Genomic DNA, 20669 nt, shown 5'->3' with positions numbered 1-20669 from the left:
AATAAAAAATTGAAAAATTTTAAATTTTTTAAATTAAATTATTCTTAATTTGTGAATAACTGTAGCAAAAAAGTCAACTATTCGGGTCCCTCGCAGTATATTAAATTGAAATTTGGCTAAAGAGTGCAAACTCGCGCTTTGTGCTGAATGCTCATTTAATTGAAGGTCAAGAAGGGTTTGCTAGCCAACTGCATTTATCTAAGATTGGTATCTGTCTGAGCGAGCTTTATGGGTAGGATTTCCTTTCCTTCTTGTACTCATGCTTTGTGGGTTTTGTGGCAGGTTCGTTCACCAAATTGGAGTTTGTTTTCTTCAAGCTCTGGGGAAAATTTTAGTCGTTCAGTGAACGTTGAAATCCAATAAGTGAAAATATTTGTGAATTGATACTTTGATGCAAGTTAGATCATTGATGTCTTTAGATGGAAATTGATTATATCCATGATGTTAGTAAAGGTTACTAGATGGAAATTTTAAATTTGTCATAAAAAACAGGTGGGAGGGTGGACACAAGAATATGATGGACTCACCTTTGTAGCAATAAGGGGAGCAGGACATGAAGTTCCTTTGCATAGACCAAAACTTGCTCTTTCACTCTTCAAATCCTTCATAGCTGGAACCTCCATGCCCACTCTTCAGCTTGTCAGTGACTCCTAAAAGATGCATCTCGAATGTAGTGCCTCTTGGAATGATCATTTGGCAATTTATTTTCATTTTTCTAACTAGGGATTTCTTATCCAATGAATAACTTCTCATACCACTTATACAGATGTATACCCTTATTCATCCCTAGAAATCAAGAGACTGTAATTTTTGTGTATGTAATCTTTGAAGTCAAGCAAATCTCATCATTGTAACAAGAACAATAAAATATACATGCTTTGAGATTTATAAAAATAATAACAATTAATATTTTGTTACTCAATGATCAACGATTAATAACATCTTTATTCATGTTTAATTTGTTTAAAATTTGGCAATTGATCAAAGTAAAGTAGGTAAATTATCAAAAGAGCCAAATGTAACTGCCCCATAATTAGGTACTGAAAATGAAAATTAACTGGATATTCTCTTCCAATTTAAAGCTCAGGTAACAGCCCTGAACCCCTCATTGTTCTTTCTCAAGCGTTTCTCAATTTATTTCACAATGAAAATGAACAAGTCTATGTACAGATCCCAAATAACTGGCATGTTTCTACCCTAATTACCTTTCTTTCGATCTAGTATAATATTTCCACAGAATATTGTGCAAAACGAATAAAATAGTTGAAGATCACAAATAGTTGAAGATCACAAATAGAAGTAGCAGCAGGTAATGTGGTAATGTAGCAATGTTGCACTGTATTATTAGAATTTCAGGTGGATAAAAAAGGAGTGATTTTTGTATTGCATAACATTTCTTCTATGTGTGCACATAAACAGGGCGTGCAGCTACTCGAGCAAGCGTTTGTACTTGCACCAGGCAATGGCAACCACATACAAGAAAATGGTTCCAGCAGCACTGCCCCCAACAGTCCAGAAGAACTCTCCATTCCCGGTAATATTTGAATCAAATAGCTCAATATGAATGTTCATGCCGAAAACACCAGCGACAACAACAAAGGCACTCACTACCAGAGTTGCTGTGGTTAACATGACTCCCATTTGGAGCAGATGATTCTGTTTGTCATCTAGCATTATGTTGATGTAGTCCTCTGTGTCGTCCACGTATTCCCTTAGCTTCAACAGGATCACCACAACAAAACAACATCAAAACAAATCTTATCGTTAAGGTAACATGTATATCACAAGAAGCTCACCAGACCAGAAATATGTTGGTTAAAATTTATTTTAAACATTTTCTTTGAAAAGACCATAGCCTAAAACTACCAAGGCACAATATTTGCCTCTATTACCCAAAAAGAGAAATTGTCCCTAAGATTTTGAATCTCTAACATGTTTGGATCTTTTGCAAGCAATAACAAGCGAAATCCTCAATTAGAAACCAGACAAGCGTCACAATAATTCTTGGAAACGGGAATTAGTTGCTTATAAAACACAAGATTAAAAGTGTAAATGGTAGTTATAGGCAACAGAAAAGGGCATGACAAAGAAATGAAAAGGCATACAGTAGAGAGCTTGTTGAGTGTGCCATCGATTTGCACAAAATATGCTTCCAAGAGCATCTCAAGCTCCTCCACATCAAGATGCTTAGTTGTGGTACTGTAGGTAGTGCTAGCACGGCTGTCCCTGCTAACTCCCACTAATAACCTGTCATCATCATGTTGATTATCGTCATCGCTTGCAGCAGCTCCACCCTCTTCCAGTGATATTTCAGGAGGAATGCTGCTAATTGGAGAATTACAATCAGTAAAGCAATACTAACTAACAAGATTCAAGGCAAACAGAAAAGATTTACATGTACACGTGCCTGTCATCGACATCAAGTTGATTATGGTGGTCATTGTCAACATCATCATCATTTATAGAGGAGGCAGAAGAACTGTGGAGCTGTTGTAACTTGTCGGTGAGATACATCTCAGCCATATCGTCGTCGTCATCGAGCAAGTGTTCTAACTCATCCCTTACCTTCTGAACGCGACCAGTGATGGCAACAAGTCGGCTCTTAATTTGGCGAACCCGTTCCAAATTGAGAGTACTGATCTTGGAAGTGAGCTTGTCCAAGGCAGGGTGGGCCTCCTGTTCCAGGGTTTTTGCCTCGTTCTCTAACACACTGCACGCAGCCTCCAGGCAGGCCTCCAATGCCACAAACTCGAACGGCAGGATCTTCATGCCATCGCCGTTCTGGATACCATTCTGCTTCGATTGGGCTTTCACTTGCTCCCCAACGGGGTCAGGATCTTCATCTTCATCCTGTCCCTCTCTTGATTGCCCTTCTTCCGAGTCGTACACTTTGCTCAGCTTGAAATCATCCGAAGCCGCAGCTGCCGCAGCAGCTCCCTGGACTTGGTGGTGCCGGAGGATCCTCGAGTGGAGCTCCTCCACGAAAGGGGTCACGGAGGGGTCGCGGGAGTTGAGGAGGAGGACCTCGTGGGCGGTGATGATGGCCTTGATGTGCTCGAGGTTGATCACGATGGCCCTCTCACGGCCTAGCACGGTCGAGGGGTAGGACAGGAGGGGGTCGAGGATACGGAGGTCACGGGCGGGGAGACCCGTGCGCCGCATGATGGCGTGCTTGCCGGCCTCCACAACCTGCTTCTGACCACTGGAATCGAGAAGCAGCCACGCCCTCACCCCGGTCCCCTTCTTCCTGTTTATCGGATTCGGAGCAACAGGAACCCCAATCCCATCCATCATCCCTGCCGCCGCTGCCGGAAACGGAGGCGGACCCTGACCCTGACCCCGAATATTCATCGGTTCGATTCCCTCCTTCACTTAATCAATTATTCAATTCTTGCCTTGTATTAATTGTATTCACCTGCTGAAACGATGTGGCTACATTAGAGGTAGAACCGAAACAACCGGTGGTTCAACCGGAAAAACTGTTTTATAATAAAATAATAAATAAATTATAAATAAACATCCTAAAATATAATTATAATCTAATATAAATCTTAAAATATCTTCCAAATTTAAAACACTACATAAAATATCATCAACCAAATCCATATGATATTATCAAAATACATACTCAAAAGTTAAATAATAAAAAGAATATCTAAATATTAAATACCAACATAAAGATTTATCAATCATCAAATGCATTGTTATCAAGAGGATTAGAATTGGCAGTATCATTCGAATTAGGAGGATTAGGATTGGCAAGCAAGTTATTGTTCACAGATGCATTGTTCTCAGCAATTGCTTCTTGATTAATACTATCATCCATAACTGAATAATAAATCATTCACAAAATTAAAAACAGCAGTAGCACAGCCAGCACCAAACAGGACATTCAGCAACAAAACCACCATTACCAACAGCATTCAGCATTCAGCAACAAACAGGGCATTCAGCAACAAAAATTAACATTCAGCAACAAAGTGTCATCCATCGAATCCATATGATCTTATCAAAATACAATCTCAAAAGTTAAATAGTAAAAAGAAATATCTAAATATTAAAAGCCAACATGAAGATTTATCAATCATCAAAATCCGTAAATTAGAAGAACCTTGTGACTGACTATTATTCTCGAACTAGGTGGATTAGGATTAGCAGAATCATTTGAATTAGGAGGATTGGCAAATGAATTATTACTCAAACAGGCATTATCAACAACTGCTTCTTGATTAATACTTCCATCCATAACTAAAATCAATAAATCATAATCCAAATTAAAAACAGCAACAGAACGACCAGAAATCAAATAATCATCCATAAGACCATAGAATAGAATCAGTAACAAATCCATTACTCAATTTCAAAAACAAATCCATTACTCAATTTCAGAATCAGTAACAATAAGTACATATTAGAATAGAATCAGTAACATATCAGAAATCAATCACTAACTTCAGAGTTCAGATTCACAAATCCCTAATTTTAGAAATTGCATATTCGAGTAATTTGAAATTTCAGAGTTCAGACCACTAATCTTGACTGAGAGAAAGACAACGCCGACGAGACGAGAAGGACGGCGACGGCGACGGCGACGGCGAGATGAGAAGGACAACGACGGCGAGACCACGGCTTGCAGCTCGAACTCGAGCGAGCAAGAAGACGACGCGACTACGTGCCGAGCTAGGGGTTTCAGTCTCGGACAGGGGGAAGGAGGAGGCGCCTCCGACGGACGGTGGCGGCGGATCCGTGAAAGACGCTAGGCTTTTGGGTTGGGGGCTAGGGCTGTGGCTGGGGAGGGAGAGGGAGACATCGTTTGAAGTGTGACTGGGGCTAGGGCTAGCACGAACGAGTTTGGGGGGAGGGGTGAAGTGTGAGTGTGTGACTCGTGCGTGGGGTTTGGCCGTTTTCGGGTTCCCTTTTTTTTCAAGGTTCTGAAAACCGGACCGGTCATTGAACCGCTCTAGCCACTGGTTTAGTGGTTTACTGGTCCAACTGGTCTAACCGTGACTCAACCGGAAAAACCGTTTTATAATAAAATAATAGATAAATTATAAATAAACATTCTAAAATATAATTATAGTTTAATATAAATTTTAAAATATCTTCTAAATTTAAAATATTACATAAAATGTCATCATCCAAAGCCAGCCATATGATCTTATCAAAATACAAATACTTTAGTGAATAAACATAGGCAAACAACTCTACCACAATCAACAAAAGGTAAAAAGGAAGAGAGAACAGAGAGACAAACAACATATATCACACATTCATATATACAACAATTGACAAGTAGAGACACGAACTACATAAACAAATTGGAAGCTTGCTGGAAATGGCATTATCAAAACTGCAGTGTTGAGTCTGCAATCTCCCAATCTAAAAACATGAGAAAGTACCTATGAAAGTTCTCAATTACAATTGTTACCAAATAGAAACCAAAATAAAAATGGGTCAAAAAATGCAACTTACCCATTTTTAATCATAAGCTTCCCTGTATTTCCTATCATGATCACCAACCTAAATAATATCAACCATTTGACAAAAAATTCATAGTTTAGTAACAGATTTCTATTAGCATCTATGTTGGGCCTGGTAACAAGATAAATTCACAGCTTAGATATTCTGAACACATGAAAATACATGGATTGTGTAGATCATATGACCAATATGATTTCTTTCTTGATTTTTTGTAAATTGGGTTCTGTTAACAATTTAATCATCAATCCTCAATTTAATTAACAAGATTAACAAGATTTTCAATTTAAGCAAGAAGCAGTGAGCAATGGGCAACGACAGAGTCATCAATCATCATTAATCACAGGTTCACAAGAACCCACGGCAAATTATTCAATAATTATTCAACTCAGTAACAAGTAACAACAACAAAGTTCACAGCTTAACTAACAATAATTATTCAACAAAGTTCACAGTAACGAAAAATTAATCAATTATAGTTAAAAATTATAAAAAATGCAAAGCATTTTCAATAATCATGCAATGATTTCTGAACAAAGCATAAAAAAAATTAAAAAAATGAAGAACAAATGAGCTCTGAGTCACTGACCTTCGATCGCTGAGGAGGACGGATGGCGACAGACGACGGCGACAGAAGACGGCGACAGACGACGGCGACAGAAGACGGCGACAGACGACGGCGACAGAAGACGGCGACAGACGACGGCGACAAGATGACGGCCGCCGAGCACGAGGAAGAAGCAGCGCGCCTGCGACGGGGACTGCGAACAGATCGAGGACTTGGAGAACTCCCCTGACTGCGATGCACGAAGACTCGAGAAGACAAACCCCTGACTGCGACAGATGGCGACAGACAACGGCGACAAGACGACGGCCACCGAGCTCGAGGGAGAAACGGCGCGCCTGCGACTTGTGACTGCGAACAGATTGAAGACCTGGAAGAAACTCCCCTGATTGCGACGCACGAAGACTCGAGGAGACAAGCCCCTGACTGCGACGGACGGCGGCAAAGACAGCTCCTCCTTGCGGCGGTGGTGGCGGCTACGGTTTTTCCCTTGGTTGAGGCTGGGCGTGTTTGCTCGAAGGAATAAGGAAGGAGATGGATAAGAGTATAAGACGGAGACGCGTTTTGGCTTCTTTGATTTTCCCTTAAGCGCAAAACTGTGTCGTTTTGTTCAAACCGGCCGGTTCCGGTTCCGGTTCGACCGGCAGATTCTTGGCCGGTTTAGCGGATTATGGCCAGTTTTGTAATTTCCGGTTTAGACATCAAACCGAACCGTTATTATCGTCGGTTTGCGGTTAAATCGGTCAAACCGATCGGTCTGGTCCGATTTTTAGAACTATACTTTTTTTTTGTTCTAAATGACAAAACGGCGTTGTTTTCTAAGAACTGGCTGATTTCTGGTCCGATCCAATCGTCCGATTTTCAACCGGTTCAACAATTTTAAAGCGATTTTGTATCTAACGATTTTAAGAGGATGACCAGATCGTTTTCTTTGTCGGTTTTCGGTTGAGCCGGTTAAACCGATTAGTCCGGTCAAATTTTCAGAACCATGCAAAAATCCTGCATTCGCAGAAGTCGTAGAAACTATGAGAGGAGTTGTCTTGGTGATTAGTAAATCTGCTGGGCTTTTTTCTGCTGTTTCAGAAAAGTTTTTGGTATATGGTGTTTGGGCTTGCTTTTTTGGTTTGGTCTGAATATTGTGATTCATACGATATGATTAAGTTATGGACTATATATGAAGCAGGAAAAAAATGATATGGACCTAAATAATAATAATAATAATAATAATAATAATAATAATAATAATAATAATAATAATAATGGAGTTAAACTAAGCCTCACTTGTAGACAAGGATTCAAGTTGTAGACAAGGATTCAGGTTCTTAGATTCGCCACCCAGTGAACATGTTCGGTTCCTTATGAATGATGATGTTAAAGGAAATTTATGATGGACTGATACGGATACAGAACACGACATGATACGAAATATTTTGATACATGAATTTTAAAATTTTATAAGATACAGGGACACACATATATATAAAATATAAAATATTTTTTTAGATAAAACATAATAATATTTTGATATTTTATTGATATTAAAACATAAGTTTATTTTTTAATTGATTTTAATGTCTTATTTTAATTATAGAGAGTATTTAAAATATTTTTTATTTTAGTAAATAATAATATATACTATATTTAAATTTATTTCAAGAATACATGTTGAGAATAAAGTTAGACATACTGACACGTGATGATATTTATGTGTGTCTAAGCCTATCTGATTTTTTTTATTTTTTATTAAATTGGACACATACTATCACGTGTATTTTAATTTTTTTAATTTAAACTTCTCATTTCTTAAAGTAATACGTTTATTTAACTTGATTAATTAAAATTACTTATTTTAATATTTATTCTGCAACCTTAAATTTTCGATACTTTTAAAATTTAAAAAAATGTAAAATTCAAAATGATTTGTTTTAAAAAATTTAATGATTTCAAATTCTAAAATTTGAAATTTAAAATTATCTATGTTCATTGATTATGAATATAGTCTCGTGAGGACGGCGATACGTAGCATTCACCTGAGACCAAGGTTTTGAAAATCGGTTTGAACCGATCGGTCGAACCAGTCAAATCGTGAACTGATGGAAATTATGGTTCGGTTATATGCTAAAATCGCAAAAATAAAAAATTGAAATTGAACCGCTAAACCGGCCAGGAACCGGTAGGTCGGACCGAACCAGGACCCGGCCGCTTTTCTGAATATTACCAAAAACGCTGTCGTTTTGTAAGCTGATCCACTAATACCCTAACCATTACCAACCCAGCAACCCTAACTCACTCTAACGGCGCAGCAGCAGCACACACTCCCTCCCTTGCATCAATCTCGAGCTCTTCGTTCCTCTCAACGCCAGCTCACTCACTCCCTCACTTCCGTTTAGTCGCCGGACTACTCTTTCCGCGTCGCAAGTTGGAGCTTCAAAGCTCACTCCCTCACTCTTGCTCGTGCAGCTAACGATTCGGCAATGGAAGCATAGTCGCCAGGCTCGCCTCCTGCCTCCGTCGCGAAGCTCTGTTCCACCGTCACCAACGCCATCTCTGTTCCACCGGTCAGTGCTGCTCCCCCTATTGCTAAGGATCTGCTCTGTTCTATGCTTCTAGCTGTTGTTACTGGTTTTAGGGTTTTATATCATTCTTAATTTACTTTGGTGAATTTGTTAATTATTATAGCATTGTTCTGATTTATGTGATTTATATTAATTATAATTTATATTCTGATTCTGATTATTCTTGGGATTTTGATTTTGTTCATTATAATTTATATTTTTGGATTGTTTGTGATTTGATTTCTGTGATTTCTTTAAAATTTTGTGATTCCTGGGACAGGCTTCAATTCAAGATGGTATGGTATCGTTTTGTGAATCAATCTCATTAGGGTTTGGTTTATTGATTCTTTCACTCTGCTCCTAGGAAACGGTGGTGGATTGGATTATTGTTGATAAAATTTTATGACTTGTTTCGTTATTCTTTTTCTTTCGATGTGTACTAGAAATTTGTAATTCAAGGAAGGTAGCTTGCTTAGAATCTCCATTAGCCTAGGCACTAGTAGTGTTATTCTGTTTCAGTAAACTAGTAATGTCTCTTTTGTAACTGCCTATTGAGTCTAAAATTCTTACTTTGCAGAAAATTGAAACCAAGATCAAGGAGCTTACTTTGCTAGAAAGCATCAAGAGCAACCCATAAGAAAGTCATTATATTTTTTATGATCTAAATTTAATGTTAGAATTCATAGATGATCCTTTTTTCTTTGAAGTAAAAAAAAAAATAATATTTTCTCCACTATCAAGAATATATTCAAACTTTTCAGGTGAGACTGCTAACAAGAAATATAGCAGTGTTGATGCATATGTTTGTAGTTTTTATCCTTCAGTTCATATGTTGTGATTGTGTTGATTTTTTTTTGTTATTTTGACTTCTGAGGTTGTATTTGAATGAGATCATAATATTATGGTTCAATGTGTTTATTTATATTTTATTTATTATTTTATTATAAAAAGGTTTTTTCGATTGAATTACGGTTGAACTGGTTGAACCAGTAAACTAGTGAACCAGTAGCTAAAACAGTTCAATGACCAGTTCGGTTTTTAGAACCTTGCCTGAGACATTGAGTACAGTCTAGTGAGGACGGCGAAGCGTAGCGCTCACTTAAGACCAGAAATGTGGTTTCTCCATGAGGACAGAGAATACGACACGCTCACGGAGGGAAAGATTTGGATTCCCTATGAGGACGGCGAATACTGAACGCTCATAGAGGGAATGATTTCCGAACATAGGGATGGCGATGCATAGCACCTATTTCGGAGATGTGGTCGGATTGCGGGTATCCAAACTGACACGTGAGCTCATAGCTTGCTTAGGACAGGCATGTATAATAATCTTTGTGCATTTGCATTTAGTTGTGCTTGCTTATTTTATTTTTGTGATTGTGCTGTTTGTCTTATTGTGATTTGTTTGTATGTTAAATTGGGTCTTTTACTTGTGCTATTAGGTTGCGAATGTATTGAGGTGATTAAGAACTGATGTTGTGTGAAAATTAATTATGTGGTTGAGAGAGGGTTAATATCATAATTGTCAGAACCGAATCGGTAATCGAACCGGTCAAGTTACTGGGTCACTGGGTCATTGGTTCAACCGGTGGGTCACTAGTTGAACCGGTTAACCCGGTTCTATGTAAATAAAAAACAAAACATAGTCAAAAATTTAAAATACATATTTCACTAACATTTTTAAAATATCTAACTATTCTAAAACAATATGAAACAAGAATAATAAATATTTTGTTAATTTTACTTTATCATAAATATTTTTATTTTGTTTTTATATTAAAATAACTATTATTTTCGAATTTCAATAATTTATTAATTAGTTTATATCTATTATACTATTATATACTACAAGTATTTATTGAAAAATAATACTAATAGATATTATATAATTATGAAAAAAATAAGTGAGTTTATAATTATTGTTAAATGAAAATATAATTAATTTAAGAATGAGTGAGTTTATAACTAAAATTAAAATAAATTAAATAAAAGTAAATTATTTGCTGAAAGATATCTATATATATTTTAATTTGCACATATATTAATAATAAGCAAGATAGCTTGGTGGTTGTTATCATTTCTCTCTTTTTAGGAGGGGGTTTGAACCCCATCTCCTTCATTTTGAGAAAATTTTGAAACTTAAGCGGTTCGGTCAGAATAGTCTTTACCGAGTTTGATCGGTTTTTACCGATTCGCACCGATTCTTTGCTTTATGCAGTCTAATCATCGGACCGGATCGGTATAGAGTCTGATTCACCAGTTTTCTGGTCGAACCGGTCGGTCCGATCCGATTTTAATAACTATGGTTAATATGACTAATTTTATAATTGAAATCATTTAAATTATAATTTTCTACTAATAATACCCAATAAATAACCCTTAAACTTTAGGAGTATATTTGTGTAATTAAAATTACTTATTTTAAAATTTATTTTACAACGTTAATTATCAATACTTTTAAATTTAAAAAATTACAAAACTTTTTTTTATTTTTCAAATTTTTAATAATTTCAATTTTTAAATTTATTTTCTACCTTTGTTTATTTCAAATTTTATAATTTTGCACTAATAATACTATTAGATTTATATTTTAGTTTAAAAAATTGCAAACTAACATCAACTTTAAAAAACTTCTAAATCAACATCAGTTGAATAAAAGTTATGAGATCTTTAATTAACTAAACACAATCTAATTTATTGTATTTTTAAATTTATTTTACTACCTTTGTTTATTTCAAATTTTATAATTTTACACTAATAATACTATTAGATTTATATTTTAGTTTAAAAAATTACAAACTAAGATCAACTTTAAAAAACTCTAAACCAATATAAGTTAAAACTTTCCCTTTTTCTTCCCACTCAACAATGTCTCTATTTGGGGGAGGGGGTTGGATCTTTTTTATAAAGACATGGTTCTTTCGGATTGCCCTAATCCCAAGAGGTATACAATTTACAAAAAAAAAAAAACAACTATATCATAAGTAAACTAAGACAACTTAATTCCACCAACTAATTAATCTCATCTCAAATCAATTAAAGAAATTCTTTATTGCACTGTTAAAAAATAACAATTTTATTAAACATATCTTATTAAAAAATACCTATATAAAACAATTTCTTAACCTGAACCTCATCATCAGTATTGTTTTTATAGTTGTGCTACTGTGCTGAAACTTCTTTTTTTCAGTAGGTGCTGAAATGAGTTGGTTATGCCGAAAGAGAGACGCGTGTTGCTGCTGCTGCCAGACGTAGAGACAAGAACTGAATCAAATCAGCAGTGACAGGTCCGAACTGATACAATGTGTTTATGTTATGGAGTGACATAATTAGCATGGATTAGTTTATTCTTTTTTTTTTTTTGGTGAACCATCGGGGCCAAGGCCCAAAGAGAGAACAAAACTAACTATCTGCAATAATTATTGCTCTTCTATCATTCATATATAGAGACTCCATTCCTTCGGGCATACTGTCAATGAAGCCAAACCCATTTTGCCTTTTGAAATTTTTTTTTGCAAGCCAATCAACGTACATGTTTCCTTCTCTCAAGGTGTGTTAAAAATTGAGCTCCCAAGGTCTTTTTTGAAGCTCCTCAATTTCTCTTAGAAGGGAGTTAAAACGTTGTGTTTTATGCTTGAGATTTATCTCCTCATACACTTCTATTGAATCAACTTCTATAACTACTCTCCTCATACCCAAATCCCATGCCATCCTAAGCCCATGGACAACACTCCACAATTCTGCCTGCATAGTTTGACAATTTTCCAACCTTGCGGTAAAACCTCCTATCCACTCTTCTTCATGTGTTCTTAACAAGCCACCACTCTCTGCATGGATTAGTTTATTCTTAATTATGCTAACAATTGAGTTGATTTTTTTTTGTTGGAGTTGGACCCTTATTTTTTTTAAATGGTCTGAACTGAAAATGTGTATACTTGATCCAAGCAATTTTAGCATAAGACTTTTTAAAGATAATAATAATAATAATAATAATAATAATAATAATAATAATAATTAAAAATGTGGTGAGTGTTAAGACTTTATCTAAAACAAAACTCACATCCAAGAGTGTCCCACCTTCTTTCTATGAAGTGGACCAAAAAAAATAAAATAAAATTTATTATCTCTTCTTCTCTAAAATAGTTTGTCATCATGGCTATTTTTAGTTTTTTATCCATTATTTTACACATATTTTTAACATATAGATATTTAATGTCAATACAAAAATTTGACTCCAAATATATATTTTTTAAATTTGTAATATAAATAATAATTTTTATGTTTTATTATTTTCATTTTTTATATTCATACAACTAAATATTAAGTTGTAACGATGTATATTCATATAAATATGTAAATTATTATTATAAATCTTAAATATAAATTTTATTTTAATAAATACTTTAAAAAATTTTAATGTATAAATTAAAATAAAAATTTAATTATAATAAAATTTTTATTTTAATTCATACTTATTTATTATGTATGTATTCGATTTACTGTGTATATCTTGTGCATAATAAATCAAATCAATCTTATTTAATTTATATATAAATGCCTAAAAATCAAGTTTGCCTGATTCAATTTATATAGATATGTTTAGGATATATATGTAACCAATTTGTATTCAGGACATCTGTGTAATTTTGACTTCCAATAAATTTATTAACATAAATTATCCTTATTTTTAAATTCAATATATATTTCTTTTAGTTTTGTTTTCTCATAAATTCACTATTCTTTTAAATTTTTAATGATTCATTAATTAATAATTACTTTGTATTTACTGTGCTCTTTAAATTTTTTATAAAAAAATAAAAGATCAAAATCATCAAATTACAAAATACTAACAAAAGTTATTTTTTCTTTTTAATTCTCAAAGATAATTTAACTTTAATTACGACAACATATTTTATTGTTAGGTTTTTTTCGAGAGATCCAAAAATTATGTGGTATGACATTTTTTGGGGTCCAACAAATGTTGGGTGTTGACATAAAAAAAGGTAAAGCCCGAGAAAATAAATAATGATAATAATAATAGTAACCATACTAATAAAATTATAAATTAATTTCAATTATAAATTACAAAATTATATATTATGTTTTACACTTAATTACAAAACGATAAACATAATTGACACGTTACAAATTAAAAATCCAAAATCTTAAAGTCTAAACTCTGAAATTTAAACCTGCTATCCTACACAACACACATAATTCCATCATTAAAAACCTTACATAATAAATACTAAAAGTCTAAAACCATAAATCCTAAACTGTATAGAATGAAAATACAGAATTAAAATTTTAAGAGACAAATTAAACATTATCTCATACTTATAAATAATTTAGACATTATACTTTTCAAATAGATCACACCAATAATTCCTTCTAGTAACTATAATATTTTTTTGTGACTATAACTATACAATATTTATTAACTCTTTAAAATGTTACAAAATTTTAAAAAAGATCACAATGTTTTATATTTTAACAATATTTTCATTTTTGATTTTTCTAAATTTAAATCATTGTCAAAATAAAGGGAAAATTTAAAATTAAACAAAATTTTCCTTATACAAATTCTTATTTTTTTCGTGTATATAATAATTTTTTTATAAAACTTTTATTTTTTCCTTATACAAATTCTTGTCTTCTATTTTTCTTATTTTTTTCGGGAAACACTCTTGTTGTTTAGGGATCTAATTATTGAAGTAAAATAAGTTAAGTTGTCTCATACTAATAATATTTTTTTGACATAATTATGTATAAAAATATGTTTTAAAAATTATATTTAAGCGGTAGAATAAAATTATATGATGGGGAGAGGCTTCGTTAAAGACTTAAATAGTGATAGCACAAAGTAGGGTAATGTTTTGTGTGTGTATATATATATTTATTTGTTTTTGGTTCACATTCATATTACTCTTTTTATTATTATTATTTTTGAATTATCAAATTTTTGGAGGCCCAAAATGCTGTATATTTTAAATTATACACCAACTGCCCTCTTACAAAAAGGGTCATGGATCAACATCAAAAATGCCCACTAACATAATTGTAATGATTAAGTGTGGATTAATCTAACTTCATTACCCGACAGTTACTACATCTTTTGCTTTTGCACAGAATCTGCCTCTGAGTGTCAGCCTAACCCTCACACGCATCATTCTCATATTTCCCCACCACTTTTCTACACTTACTGGAGAAATCTACCTTAAGCACCATAGCAATGGCCTTTGGATTTTGGCATTTATCTGTTCTCTCTTCGCATACACAGAACGCTTTTCTCACCCTCACTCCTCTTCTACTTCTCTCTTTTTTTATCTCTGCTCTTTTTAGTTTCTTAAATTGGAGAGTTTAAAGGACTTTTTTATTTAAAATATAGTATTTACCAAAATATATAAACATCGAAGAAATTACGAAAATACACCCTGACTCACATCTCGGGTGCACTAACCCCGTGCTATGATAAGATGCCTGCAAACTATATCTCGGATCCAACTGTTATATGAACATAAGTATATCTCGAATACACTGCACCCAAGATACCCGCGTTTTCTAATTTATGTTAGTGCATCCGAGCTAAGGGGAAAGATCCAGGATATTACCAGACTTGAACTCTATTTGTTTACCCATTTTGGTGTATGCTTTTTTTATGAAAATATTGGAATGTTGTACATGAAAAATGGGTCCGTAACGTCAAAAGTAACTAGTTATATAGAAATTATGCTTCATTACACATTAAACACATTTAATAACAAACACTACATCAAAGTGACAACGTTGGAACAAAAGGCCTAAACCCTAAACTACATGCATCGTCATGGATCCGAGTGGGGCGCATTGGTACACTGGACACCCACGTCTAGTGTGGCCCTCTCCGCGGCAGAGCCCACATCTATTCTTCGCATGCTCAATGGCATCCATCTCATTCCAGATCCAAGTGGATACCGGCCTTTCCAATGCCTTCCTCCTCATGGCTAAGTTGTCTTCAAGCATGCACCGTACCATCGAGGTTACATCTTTTTGTCTGGTATCGACAGAAACTCCCTCTCGTATACCCTGAATACAGAGGCCATCGTGTACACAAGGTCTACGAAATGACCCCACTCAATACTCGCAGCTGTACATGCCGCCAGGGCGTGACGACATGGGTAATGCAATGACTAGAACAGACCCAGTCGCATGTACGCTCGATCAGACGAACCCGATATGAAGTTTGTGACCAACCATCCATCGACTCCAACAATTCCATACTAAAAATGGATGCCCTACGATCACAATGGGTGACTCGCATCATCGGCAGGCTCTCTCTGTTCTTATCTATAGCTGCCATCAGCTGCTGCGAGTAGATCTATCCACCCTGTAACTGAGCATGTGCTTTGCGTCCTCTGCGCACGAACAGCTGTTGCAACCTCTCATAGTTGCCCGAACAATCGCTGCCACTGGAAGATTCCTCGTTCCCTTCAGCATGGCATTTATACACTCCGATAGGTTCATCGTCATGTGACCATACCGATGACCTTCGTTGTAATATTGTAACCACAAATCCTTCCTAAAATGAAGAGCCCAATCCACCATCTCACGGGATAATGTACCCAAAGTATCCAAGTACCAGTCGCACCCCTCCTTACTTGGATTGTACACAGCATTTATAAGGTACCTCTTACCCTCGGCCGACTTAAACCTGGAATTAAAGTTTAAAGCTATGTGCCGGATGCAGTAAGCACGATATGCTGACGGAGGATGCCATCCACTGTGAGGTGCATTGAGAGTGGCGCAAATGACCTATGATCTATCTGATATGATCAGGATTCCTGGTTGTGGAGTAGCATACTGTCTCAAATTTGAGAGGAAAAATGACCATGACTTCGTTGTCTCAGACTCTATTAATGAAAAAGCTATGGAAAGGACATTGTTGTTACCATCTTGAGCCACATCAATTAAAAGAACACCCCCATGTACTTGCTGTACAAATGTGTTCCATCCACCGATACAAACGGCTTGCAAAACTTAAACGCTTCGATACGTGGAGGAAATGCCCAGAAAACCTTATCAAACTGACTCCACTCTCCATCAACCATATCCTCGTTGTAATAAGGGACAACAATGCATTCGTGGATCGTACCTAGGAGGCACTGTTGCAAAGCTTGTAAGGGCGTCAGAATCCTATTGTATGACTCTTCTCAGTCACCATATATCTTGGCAATTGCCTTTTGCTTTGCCACCCACGCCTTTCGATACGAGGGCTTAAAATGGTAACTCTGATGGACAACACTTTGCAATACTGAGAGAGATACCGATGGATCAGTCTTTTTTATAAGTAACGCGACCTTGCAGGTCAACCCATTATCTAGTTGAGCATGGTCTTGAAACATGGTTGGTGCTAGACAGGCATCTGGTCTATCGAACCGGACGTACCTCCCTGCAAATTTTGCTCTAATGTCAACAACATGCTAAAAAAAAACTAATGTATATAGCCTAATGCATCAACAATATAATGTAAAATATACCAGTAATTCAAATTTTGTCGTAATGTCACACGAAGACTCCATGGACAACCATTGGTGAATTGCTTGCATCGACAGTGATATTTAAGCCTATCTAATTCCAGCACTCTGTAATCCGTATTTCGTCGAATATTGTAGTTCTTCACTGCCATTAGAATTGCTTCTCGGTTGTTGAACCTATGTCCAATTCAAAATTTCACCCCACCATCCGTGTTGTAATCATCCCTGTCCCCAGCATTCAGAAGATCATCTGGCTGCATTGCATCCAAGTTTAACGTCTGATAATGGCTAAGAATATCCGACAGTCAAAGAATGGCCAAAGGGGGAGGCAGCATAAACTTACCAACGCTGCCGCTGGGAGTCTCTGGCACAAACTCATATTCTGACACGGTATCGCTTGACGATCTGAACCCGGCTACATAGGTTGAATTGCCCTCACTGACAGAATTGTCGGCACTATCATTTGGCTGGGCATAGTGGATCGGAGTCGCGTTAAGAGGCACGACCTCAAGAGCCGAAGGAGATGGCCCACCACCAACAACTACATCACGGACTGCAACATACAACTACATCACATGTTGGAGCAGTAGTCGTGCATGTACGTCGAACATTATCCTCACATGCTGATCCCTATCTATCCAGAATAGCCGATTGGTAAATCTACTGTTCGGAAGCACATACAGAAATCTATATGCAACCCTCCCAACCTCCTTTATTCCTACTCCCCCCATATTACTCAGCATGACCGTCTTTAGCGCATCGAATGTATCAACCCGGTAGTACGCAACATCACAATCTTGTCAGACTCAAAAATCACTCCTTTATCACCATGTCTGGCTATCCCATTTGGATAAACCACTACAAAGAAGTAATAATTATTCTCCATCTGAACAAAATCAAAAGAATAGAAAGAAAAAAATGGTTTGTGAATTGTGTGAGGAGAGGTATTGGGATGATCTTTATAAATAAACTTATTCTACAAACATAACTTGGGTACAGAGACATCTATACCATAACACACATATCCTAGGTGCTGAGACTCTAATTATAATCTCGACTATAAATGTGGTAATGTAGCAATGTTGCACTGTATTATTAGAATTTCAGGTGGATAAAAAAGTAGCGATTTCTGTATTGCATAACATTTCTTCTATGTGTGCACAAAAACAGGGCGTGCAGCTACTCGAGCAAGCGTTTGTACTTGCACCAGGCAATGGCAACCACATACAAGAAAATGGTTCCGGCAGCACTGCCCCCAACAGTCCAAAAGAACTCTCCATTCCCGGTAATATTTGAATCAAATAACTCAATATGAATGTTCATGCCGAAAATACCCGCGACCACGACAAAGGCACTCATTACCAGAGTTGCTGTGGTTAACATGACTCCCATTTAGAGTAGATAATTCTGTTTGTCATCCAGCATTATGTTAATGTAGTCTTTTGTGTCGTCCACGTATTCTCTTAGCTTCAACAGGATCACCACAACAAAACAACATCAAAACCGATCTTATCATTCAGCCATTCAGGTAACATATAAACCACCAGAAGCTCACCAGATCAGAGATGTTAGTTAAAATTTGTTTTAAGCATTTTCTTTGAAAAGACCATAGCCTAAAACTAATGAGGCACAATACTTGCCTTTATTACCCAAAAGGAGAGGTTGTTACTAAGATTTTGAATCTCTAACATGTTTGGATCTTTTGCAAGCAAATAACAAGCGAAATCCTCAATTAGAAACCAGAAAAGCGTCACAATAATTCTTGGAAACGGGAATTAGTTGGTTATGTTGTTGGTTATAAAACACCAAAAGAGTAAAACTATAAATGGTAGTTACAGGCAAGGCAAAAGGGCATGACAAATAAATGAAAAGGCATACTGTAGAGAGCTTGTTGAGTGTGCCATCGATTTGCACAAAATATGCTTCCAGGAGTAGCTCAAGCTCCTCCACATCAAGATGCTTAGTTGTGGTACTGTAGGTAGTGCTAGCACGGCTGTCCCTGCTAACTCCCACTAATAACCTATCATCATCATGTTGATTATTGTCATCGCTTCCAGTAGCTCCACCCTCTTCTAGTGATATTTCAGGAGGAATACTGCTAAATGGGGGATTAAAATCAGTAAAGCAGTACTAACTAACAAGATTCAAGGCAAACAGAAAAGATTTACGTGTACACGTGCCTGTCATCGACATCAAGCTGATTACGGTGGTCATTGTCTACATCATCATCATTTATAGAGGAGGCAAAAGAACTATGGAGCTATTGTAACTTGTCGGAGAGATACATCTCAGCCATATCGTTGTCGTCATCGAGCAAGTGTTCTAACTCATCCCTTACCTTCTGAACGCGACCAGTGATGACAACAAGGTGGCCCTTAATTTGACGAACACGTTACAAATTGAGAGTACTGATCTTGGAAGTGAGCTTGTCCAAGGCAGGGTGGGCCTCCTATTCCAGGGTTTTTGCCGAGTTCTCTAACACACTGCACACAGCCTCCAGGTAGGCCTCCAGTGCCACAAACTCGAACGACAGGATCTTCATGCCATCGCCGTTCTGGATACCATTATGCTTCGATTGGGCTTTCACTTGCTCCCCAACGGGATCAGGATCTTCATCTTCATCATGTACCTCTCTTGATTGCCCTTCTTCCGAGTCGTACACTTTGCTTAGCTTGAAATCATCCGAAGCCGTAGCAGCCATAGCAGCTCCCTGGGCTTGGTGATGCTGGAGGATCCTCGAGTGGAGCTCCTCCACGAAAGGGGTCACGGGAGTTGAGGAGGAGGACCTCATGGGAGGTGATGATGGCCTTGATGTTCTTGAGGTTGATCACGATGGCCTTCTCACGGCCTAGCACGGTCGAGGGGTAGGACAGGAGTGGGTCGAGGATACGGAGGTCGCGGGCCGGGAAAACCGATGCGCCGCATGATGGCGTGCTTGCCGGCCTCCACAACCTGCTTCTGACCACCGGAATTGAGAAGCAACCATGCCCTCACCCCGGTCCCCTTCTTCCTGCTTATCAAAATCGGAGCAACAGGAACCCCAATCCCATCCATCATCCCTACCGCTGCTGCCGGAACTGGAGGTAGACCCTAACCTTGACCCCGAATATTCATCGCTTCGATTCCCTCCTTCACTTAATCAATTATTCAAATCTTGCCTTGCATTAATTGTATTCTATGGCTTTTAGGTTTTAGCATCTAACTGTTCTCTCTTCGCATACACAGAACGCTTCCCTCACCCTCACCCCTCTTTCCACTTCCCACTTTCTTTATCTCTGCTCTTTTTAGTTTCTTAAATTGGAGAGTTTTAAGGATTTTTTAATTAAATTAAATAAATATAGTATTTACCAAAATACATTAACGTCGAAGAAATTACGAAAATACACCCTGAGTCACATCTCGGGTACTGAGGGTCATTGTCCAAAATGACCGCATCTCGAGTGCACTGATCCCGTGCTATGATAGGGTGTCTACAATTATCTCGGATACAACTGTTATATGAACAGAAGTATATCTTGAATACACTACACTCAAGATACGCACATTTTTTTTATTCGG

The 20669-nt window shown here is 36.6% G+C and overlaps 1 protein-coding gene and 1 pseudogene across 4 annotated transcripts; both read right to left on the bottom strand.

The window, feature by feature from the left end:
- Nucleotides 1–1033: 1033 nt before the first annotated feature.
- LOC130933393 (magnesium transporter MRS2-3-like) lies at nt 1034–6582 on the bottom strand. 4 transcript variants are annotated; one of them, XM_057862990.1, is made up of 5 exons: nt 6068–6582; nt 5473–5520; nt 2408–3418; nt 2106–2322; nt 1034–1716 (listed from the first exon to the last, which is right to left on the bottom strand). In XM_057862990.1, the coding sequence occupies exons 3-5, from the start codon at nt 3349–3351 to the stop codon at nt 1429–1431; spliced, it is 1449 nt and encodes a 482-aa protein (XP_057718973.1). In that variant the 5' UTR covers nt 3352–3418; nt 5473–5520; nt 6068–6582; the 3' UTR covers nt 1034–1428. The 4 variants fall into 4 exon arrangements, with proteins under 4 accessions (XP_057718973.1, XP_057718974.1, XP_057718976.1 ...); XM_057862991.1 differs by having other exon boundaries at nt 2408–3415; XM_057862993.1 differs by lacking the exon at nt 5473–5520.
- Nucleotides 6583–18260: 11678 nt separating this feature from the next.
- On the bottom strand, nt 18261–20168 carry LOC130932404 (magnesium transporter MRS2-3-like; annotated as a pseudogene).
- Nucleotides 20169–20669: the final 501 nt, after the last annotated feature.

Source organism: Arachis stenosperma, chromosome 6 (genome assembly GCF_014773155.1).
Source record: "Arachis stenosperma cultivar V10309 chromosome 6, arast.V10309.gnm1.PFL2, whole genome shotgun sequence".
Taxonomy (NCBI): Eukaryota; Viridiplantae; Streptophyta; class Magnoliopsida; order Fabales; family Fabaceae; genus Arachis; species Arachis stenosperma.
The sequence above is the reverse complement of the archived record's forward strand: the minus strand, read 5'-3'. Positions and strand labels throughout refer to the sequence as shown.